The sequence below is a fragment of the Necator americanus genome, chromosome V (assembly GCF_031761385.1).
Source record: "Necator americanus strain Aroian chromosome V, whole genome shotgun sequence".
Classification (NCBI taxonomy): Eukaryota; Metazoa; Nematoda; class Chromadorea; order Rhabditida; family Ancylostomatidae; genus Necator; species Necator americanus.
Genome location: NC_087375.1, coordinates 5,237,284 through 5,246,615, shown reverse-complemented (window position 1 = coordinate 5,246,615; position 9,332 = coordinate 5,237,284). Strand labels below are relative to the sequence as shown.

General features: G+C 38.9%; 1 protein-coding gene across 2 annotated transcripts; it reads right to left on the bottom strand.

Annotated features, from left to right (window-relative positions):
• Nucleotides 1–1,516: 1,516 nt before the first annotated feature.
• Nucleotides 1,517–6,447, bottom strand: RB195_012968 (uncharacterized protein; the record flags this gene model as incomplete). 2 transcript variants are annotated; one of them, XM_064202581.1, is made up of 9 exons in its annotated part: nucleotides 1,517–1,630; nucleotides 1,721–1,873; nucleotides 1,953–2,068; nucleotides 2,200–2,335; nucleotides 3,780–3,909; nucleotides 3,989–4,182; nucleotides 5,404–5,471; nucleotides 5,723–5,816; nucleotides 6,313–6,447. In XM_064202581.1, the coding sequence occupies 9 exons, from the start codon at nucleotides 6,445–6,447 to the stop codon at nucleotides 1,517–1,519; spliced, it is 1,140 nt and encodes a 379-aa protein (XP_064058462.1). The 2 variants fall into 2 exon arrangements, with proteins under 2 accessions (XP_064058462.1, XP_013297780.2); XM_013442326.2 differs by lacking the exons at nucleotides 5,404–5,471; nucleotides 5,723–5,816; nucleotides 6,313–6,447 and having other exon boundaries at nucleotides 3,989–4,173.
• Between the last annotated feature and the right edge of the window lie 2,885 nt (nucleotides 6,448–9,332).

Here is a 9,332-nt window from a genome sequence, read left to right as displayed (position 1 = left end):
TGAATGGGTCTCAGGCATTTTTCATTACTTCTTTCGTTCTTTTTTTTTCTAACAACTCACGAATTTCACTTCCCCATTCAGTTAAGTTTTCCTTTTTTCAAGTCTCTATCCCAATCATCGCGCCTTCTATGAAAATTCGGTGATAATGTTCTTGAAAAATGTGTGCATACATTGTATGTATTTTTCCTCTTGGGTTATGCTCTCTTCGTTCGTCACGTCGTGATTTGAATCACTCGTCACTCACCGCTAACCTCTCACATGATATCCAGTCGGCTGTCTTGCGATCGTAGCTTTTCCTGTTCGGTGCCTTTAACTTTGACACTAATTGTCGCTTCTGCGTATTCTACTCAGCTACCCATTAGGTTTTTGACATTTGTATTCTCCATTCTAGGATATCATGCCCGTTTCTTTCGCAAGATGTGATATTTGATAGTAAACAATTTTACAACATGCTCATATCACAATAATTTCCTTAAGTATGGTTCCAATTTTTCTACTATAACTCTACTACTTCTACTATACACCACTATAACTAGTTCGGAAAATAATGCTGGGAACATTGAACACTGTGGCGACTCATAAATTCAACTCAGGTTGACTATCAGTTACAGAAGGTACATGGTTTCTGGAAGAATCGTGCTCTAACGTAAAAAAAAAAACGTAAACAACTATAATACGATCAGAAATGAGAAAATGAAAAGTAGAAATCTCTGTTCTACTTTGCATTGTTACATATGTGCATTAGACGAGTCTATCGTAGGCGTCTCCGCTCCCCAATTAACTCGGCACTCTGGCTCAATGGTCTTCCGCGACAATTACACGGTGAAAAACGGTTAAAAGCGGTTTTCTAGAGCGTGCAAGCAAGAGAAAGTGCATTTCATGGCGGGGAATTGCGTGCAGTCATGGAAAAAAACAAAAATTCCAGCATTTTATTCCACTGTAAAATCGTGCTGGTCGTCTCATCCTGCATCACATCCGAGAAATTCTTGAACGGAATCGTTGAGGATTATCCGTTAGTTTAGGGAGTGTAGTCGATTGTTGCTGATGAAACATCGGGGCAGCCGATTTCATCAGTTCATTTTCTTTGCTTCAATGAAAATTTTCTGAGAAAAAAACCATGGAAGAAGTGGAGCGAAAAAAGTGAATGGCACATACGTAAACAATTTAAATTTGAAATGAAATTTAATAAACAATTTTGTTGGTTTGATAAGAGAGGCTATACCTTCGGTTGCCATATGAGTATGGAATGAGTGCACCAATGCAGTACAGGTGTTTTTATGGATCATAGTTTTTAACTCTTCGAGGTGTTTTGGCTATTGATTACAACATATCGATTTCTATGATCTGAATAGTCATATTTACCTTAGTTACGGATACAAACATGACTCTTAGGAATTACGCCTTCTCTTAACCTTTGAAAACATCCCTTTTTCTGGATGACGGGTAGGTAAGCAAATGTAAATAACTTCTCTACAGTGAGAATTATTGGAAAATAGATTTAAGGCTAACAAGACAGTCATCGAATAGGCCCATATACAATATAAGTTGGTTTTGATTCGGTTCCATTTAATGTATCGAATAAATCGTCAGCATCTCCGGAAAAGAACGTGTTTGCATCGATGATATTCACCTGAAGTGGAATGTTTTTGTTTTAAAATAGTCATGGTTCCCGTATGTAATTTGAATAGAATTTTAATTCGAAGCTGAAAATGACACTAACCTCTTGTTCTTTTAATGGTGTCGCATAAGCCAAAAGGAATTTTCCGTCCACTTCAATCTTACAATTCAAATCACCAGCAAAATTTACTTTAGCAACAAAATCTTTATGAGCTGCTATGGTTTCGAATGACGTTTTAAACTTCTTTTCTGTTTCCTAAACAAAAATTACACCATTCAAAAGTGTGAATTTATAGAAAGTCCGAGGAGAAAAAAGAATTTTTATTGGACTTTACTGCTTGAACAGCTGCTGCCATTTTTTGAACATTACACAATGAGATTCCTTCCGATTTTGCACTTTTGTAGGCCATTTCCATTGTGTTTTCCAAAGTGACATTGCAACAAAGAAAACCTACAACAGAATGATACTTTGTCGCTATCTCATCTTTTTTGAAATCATCTCTATTTCTTTCTCGAAGTAATCCATCTCAAGTTAAAGTTTCGGAATCGTTTACCATACTATGTATGGTAGTACGTGCTTACCGCTAGGATTCGTATAACATTTCGGTCCAGGAGGTGGTGGAGGTGGTGGTGGAACAACGATAGGGACGGGCACGAATAACGGAGATTGTCCACCACGTCCATTAAGAAGGAACGATAATGGAGAGAAGCCATTTTTCTGGAAAAAAAAAGATAAAAATGAGAGAAGCCGTGGTAGGACGATGGATCACCCGGATGGACGTTTCGTATAAGCTATCAAGCAGATGAGTGGGCGCAGGTGAGAACAGAGGATATGTAACATTGTACAAAACATAAGGGTTGGGGACAGAGGAGGAAATAATTGTACTAAAAGAAAAAAACAAAGACCGAAAGGAATGCCGCTACATACTGAGCTGTTAAGGATTACTTCGTAGTCCTTCCGACTACAGTGTGGGGTTTTGATTTTCCCCCTAAATGGAGTTACTGGAAAATGTGCACATACTTCGAAAGCTGATAACACAATTAATTCCCATTATTTTTGAAGTCCTTAAATTTGTTCAAAATAATGGAAAAAAACAAGATTGTGTTTTTTTGCGTAGCTTTCATTGTACTTTTGACATTACATAAGGGTTACGGTTTGTAAAAGCATGTAAGTCTTAAGGACGAAATTTTGCAGAACGTGGTCATTTGTCCATGACTTCCACTATCAAACTATTTCTGTACGCCTAAACTACACTTTTTCACTATTTCTTTACCCTCATCGTTAAGTTTATTCTAGATAGGACCGATACTACCAAATACCTATCGATCGAATCATTCTCACCCACAAATCTCAAGAACTGAATAAAAAAAAACTGTAGATGCCACTAGTTGTACCCACCTTTATATGACCACAGTCAGCTGGTAGTCGGGTCAAAACGACATGCAGCACGGTGCAGTTGCGTAAGCGATTGCGTTTGAAGCGGTGCGATGAGTGTGGCGGTTAGGAATAGGAACGTGGTGGGACCCTTAGCGGCACCACCCATCGCTGCAGTTCGCGATGGTCCCACCTCGATTCCAACCGCTCTCTCCGCTTACGCAATTGCACCACGTTCTTCATATCGTTTTGACTCTACTATATGTATTTAAAGGCATCACTCCACGAAAAAAATAGTCCAGGAGATGCGGCGCGTGTACAAGGCTGCCGCGCTCCAATCGAACTCGTAGAAAATAGCGCGGCGGAACGCTCGGAGCGGTATCTTCCGGGCCGTCTCTTACCTCCACCTGAAATCACTCCGCTTGAAATCCGTACCACCTCAGATTCGTGGGGTGATGCCTTCAAGCTCTTTTCATCAGTCCTACCCAACCAACTGTGAGTACTGTCAAGTAAATCCACGAAAAGTCCGTATGCATGTAGAAAAAAGATAAATGAATGGAACGAGTATATATTGATCCCATATCTCTGTCCTAACTCCCACAGCTCATCAAAAATCAATGAAATCAGTCAATGAAGTCAATTAGAAGTCATTTTCTAACTCTAATTGTCGAAGCCCTAAGCCATAGATACAAATATGATTACGAGGTGAAGGAACAGAGAAGGAAGATAGGACTCGAAAAAAGAGACGTATATGATTGTACGCAATCTCAGACGCAAAGAAACTTACCAATCCGAACAAACTCTGATAGAATTGACTTCCGCCAAATGTTGTGTACGTCTGGCCTCGTATAGCTGTTTTTTGATATTCTGGTTTAAGACGATAATGATTGTGAAGATCCATAATGTATTGAGCACGACTAAAATCTACAATAGTGTATCATGTCAGAATTCGAACTAATAACCTGGCAAATGGCAAGGAGATGTCAAAAATCCTACTCGGCAGGTCTCGTGACCATAGAAGTAGGTGTAGTTGGAGCCATTACTGCCGGTACTGTAGTTACCTCTGCGATTGCTACCGGTGGTGCTACAGAAGGTGGCCGGGGCTTGGTAGGAGTAGGACCATTGACGTTACCATGATATGGCGTTTCATTGGGGTTTTCCACAATCTTATTTTGCATCATTTGCCTGAACTAAAACAAAACATGATTTTATCAGAATAACTCTGTTTACGATAGATCCAACAGTAAATTTTACGGATTTTGTATTTTAGAGAATAATTTTATTTTTGGAAGCTTTCACTTTGTTTCAACAGATACAGCTTCAAAAAACGGACGACCGCTTTGTGTTTGTACAAAGAAACTTTCTAGTAAATTGACAATTTCTGTCGTATCAATCCCCATAAGAATTCACCGCAGATAACGTAAGCGCTCATTGTAGTGTAGCTATCTCTTTCTGATTGCACTAATCCAAAAATTTCACCTGGAAGACTTCAGTGTTTTCGGAAAAATGCTAAGTAGGTAGGTAAATCTAAGGAAAGGAAGAGCGCATAGACATAACCAAGGAAAGGAACTTGGTTCCCATAAAAACGTCGGCTGTTTTGATTTACGCTACTGCCTTTGGGTAACAACTAAATCAGTATTGTACAAAGTGGATAAAAAGATAAAGTGTCTAGCATTGGGTACCTCTTGGAATGCGCCAACGCGTTCACCTCAATCCAGAATAGTTTGAGGTTTATAAATGCGTGTGCAGCTTTACAATGATTTGTAGGATCGGGCCGATTCGTTAAATCAGAGTTTTCATTCTTCCAGACAAGTTTGGCACCAATTTATTGGTCCTCATAGGAAAGAAAGCCTTGGTTGGTACTAGGGCGATTTCGAGCCATCGATGGATTGTGCAGCCACAGCATAACCTCTTACCGACTGCGCTGCATTCGCACAAGCCGCTACTGCATAACTAGAGCAATTCGACCATCCGCTGATGTGCGAAAGTTAGGACGGTGCCAATAATGAAGTAACCTCGCTGGTTTTAGGATATTTATTTATTATTCCATGGTTTTAATGGTTGCACTTATTCTCTTGTCCTTCTTATTGTGCGTACGGTATTTGACATCATTCACTACAACAGTTTCTGATTTTTCCTGGGCCCTAACGAAGGCGAAGTTACTGGAACGTTAGCTTTATAAAAATACTGTTAGAAATCTTGGTCTACTTCACATGTGCGTTACCGACAAGTAAACCCCATGCTGGGATTCAAAAAAGGTTGAGCCTTCAGATTTCTTGTTAGGAGCCTTTTTTACTACATAATTAATGCTCCTTTCTCTGTTCTCTTGAATACACATTTATTATTTGCTTGAATAACTTCAACTACAGTTGCACAACTGATACAACCCCAAATAAATCCGTTAAACTAACTTCTGCATAAGTTATCCCTTTCGGAGTGATAGTATACGATGGCAAACTTCCACCCACATTCCCATATCCTGAAAATCTCAAAAATGAGTATTTCTGCAGAAAAAAAAAATGAAATTAGGATAGGATAGGATAGGGGGTAGGATTTGCTTCTCTAGATAAGTTCATATCTGTTAAGCATCCCAGAGAAACATGTGGTTTTTGCTTTGTTCTCCTTTGAGATGATATTTTTGTAAAATATATAATCAATTTTGAAAAATCAGAGGAACCCTCCAAAGGAGATTCGACCGAAAACACATTTCCTGAGTTTCGATCGATTCACCTGAGTCATCCGTTGTTGGAATAAACGATGTTTTCATTCTTGGCGGTGTCATGAGAGTGCCGCCGAAATCTGAGGCGAAAGATTGCGGGACGTTCTGGAAAAGAATATTTTTGTAATTATCAGGTTAAATCACTCGTTCTGCCTTTAATTCAAAGTTTTTAGTTTTTTGTTTCGAATTATTTCAGGCATTATTAAGAATTTGTGTTGTACCTGCTTTACGAGGCCTTTTATAATATGGAGCATACAAATTTCAAAACAAGAAAATAAAGAGAAAACAGAAAATAAAGTAGGAAATACAGAAAATAAGTTCCGAAGTGATGTTTTCGTTCTGGATTTTAATTAATAACAGTAGTGGAGCATTTGTGAATTTTTAAATGTATTCTCAGGAATAGAAGGATCACAAACATCGTCAGCACCATCTTAGAATTCTTGTCTGTTACAGTACGTTGGTTAAATTGGAAATAAAATATCTTAATGTTTAATGATTTAAGGATGTTAGTTCTGCTTGAGCGTCACTATTTACTGTTTACTGTTTTATTTACTGTTTGCTCGTATATCAATGTTTCACGAAATTTTCGATAAAATCCTACCTGCGGCAGGTTATATGCGTCACGTAGAATGGGAGAAAAATGATCAATGGGTATCAAACCGCTGGGAAGACGATAATATTTTGATCCTTTCATTGCAGCTATTGTTATGATCCAAGAAAGTAAGTAACATCTCATTTGTTCTGAAAAAAAAGAACATTTTCGAAGGAAAAAATGCCGGATGCTATTCAAAAAGTACCAGAATAGGTGAAAAGAATAAAACTTATTGAAAAAATTCCAGCAAAAATTTCGGAATTTTTATGTTCATCGAATGAAAAAAAACGAAACAGAACGGAAATAAAATGAGGACTCTGAGATAAAAATAGATATAAATTAGAGCTAGGCGAACAATTTATGTAAAGTTATGAATAAAATACGTGAAAGGACTTAGAAATGATCAAATATGAATGCAACAAGAATTTTTCACACAGAAGAAGAATGTTATTAAATAACCAAGCATGTGTTCAGGCGCAAACTAGTTGCTCACCTTAGCGATGAGGGTCACAACGGAAGTAAGTTTGACTAGTAGCCGATCTAGGGCACACATTAACTTCTTTCGCCCTAAGTTCCCCTCAACGCACAAGCAATATGTATTGAGGTGAGATTTGAAGAAAAAATGTGAGGAAGAAGAGAATGTTCTTAAAATTTTATAGGAGTAGAAGATTTTAATACTATTTTTTGAGACTAAACTGGAAATCCTATGTTTTTCAAAAAAGCTCTATCTCAAAAGGGGGAAACGCTAGAAAAGACGCGAATCCTCGTCTTTTTCGCCATTTTTTCTCACAACTCGGTGTTCAATTGGATCTCTGTTGTAAAATCTTGACAGCGCTAGATTCATGAGCCCGAGCTCTACCGACTGAATATAATAAGAACTCTCAAAACCTGACAAAGAAACAGTTTTTGAAAAATTACCTCCAGCTACGTATTTACAAGGGATTGTATACTGTCGTATATTTCGTATATATATTTTGTTTGGACACCACACTAATGATGTTCAAAAATCCTTCATTCTCGGTCCTCTGAGTTCGAAGGAAACCTCAAACAGAATAAACCGATTAAAAGCTGTGGTATGTTCATATGTCATGGTGTTGTCAGTCAACATGAGTTCCCCTGACATTGCTGTAACGCTTTCAGCTCTGACAAAATTCTAAAAACAAACAATCAAGAAGTCCATCAGCAAGAGCATCCAGAATTTTTCCGAAGAAGTATAAATATTCATGAAAATTGGGATTGGGGAGTAAGTTTAGGCTTTTTTCATAGTGAAAAATGCATGTAGAAGTTACGAACACTTCCACGATGTCATATAACAATCAATGAAGAATTTCTAATTGTACAAGCAGGTTCTGTTCCTTCTATTGAATTTCATTGGTTCTCATTTTTTCAGACTATTAAGATGGAGCGTCAAGTTGACCGAATGGAGCATTTTTGAAACCTTCCCTTTTTTGCAGTTAAACGAGGGGGTAACACCGCTGAATCTGCTCGATTTGTGTTGTGCATAGAAGAAATCGAATAAAACATGGGGGATTTTAGAAAAGAATAAAAAATACTCGCAGGAACATGAGCGAATACAGGAAATACACAGAAAAGAAACAACAACAAAATGCATGAAAACCTATTTAACGATAGGAAGTAGTTGGAAACGATGGTGAGAAGAAAAATGAAAAGTATACTGTTGATTAATTTGCAATAGTTCTTTCGCTTTCAAAAAAGTTAGGAGAAAAACCCGCACCAATTGGAATAACCGGCTCGTGGTTCGTTTTTGAGATCAAGATTCCCTATTATGAAGCGCGAAGAAAAGCCACGAGGGCCTTTTTCAAACATTTTTCCTTCTTCATACAAATCACCAATCCTCAGTCCCAGCATCCTTATCGCCTTCACTAAAGGATAAAGGATAGAGTGTTTGGCGACAATCATTCCGCTTGGGATGCGCCACCACGTTCACTTCAATTCAGAATCGTTTGAGGTCTACGAACGTGTAATGGGCCTTAGAAGGGCCTTAGAAGAATCCAAAGAAAAAAAAAAGATCCAATTGGCCTTAGAAGAACGCTTGAGGAACTTCACTTTCACTTCATAGAATCCAGTTGCCAATCTTCCTATATGTCCCATACAAAGGAACAAAAAGCGGTAGAGGAGAGCCTTCCAGTGTTAATCAAGAAGACTATAATTACCCATAGGAACTCACATTTCCAGAAGCCCTTCTCTCTACGCTGGACGTGGGAGTCATGCGGTGGAGAATGAAATTAATGTAATGAAACTGATCCAATCGTTAGTAAAAGGTGAAAGATGTCGCTGTAGTACCACAGTTCCCTACGGAATCGGATCATCGCATCTTTCGAGAGAAATCCCGGACGACCGGCTTGAAGAGCTCATAAGAGCAGATATAGTGGGGAAGACCAGGAACACCCGGCTCCGTGCTCACCTCTTTAACACCAAAGTTCCTCCTGCTTTCACCTATGCTTCAGAAACCCTAGCAGGGGCTGAGCGTCGTTGAATTGCAGTCGAAAGAGTGATGCTAGGGGTACCTCGCTTCACACAAGTGAAGGACGGGATTCGAAGTCCTAGCTCACGTCAGCGATTGAAGATTAGAGACGTTCCCACATTTGCCAGGAACGCCATAATAAGGTGGGCCGAACACCCGATGCACTTCAACAACAAGCGTTGGACCAGATCCAGCAGCGACTGGGTTCCTCGCAGTATCAACCGAACCACAAGAAAACCGACCCGATGGTCAAATTTCTTCACAAAATTTATAAGGAAAATTCTTGTGCTCCTAGTGTACCACGCCAGAGGAGAATTTACTGGGCAAGTCTGGGACGCGACTTGGACAAATGAAAAAGTTACTGGCGCCCGCTCAACCAGTTCGACGATCAGCGGGTGTCAAGAAATCTGTTACTTTGTGCACATTACAATTTGGAAAAAAAAAACTCTTACGACTTATTTCTCAAGCGAATAGCTGGCAGAAACAGATACGTGCTTTCAACAATGTCTTTTCTATTCGTGTCTTAATCGGCTAATGAAGATTA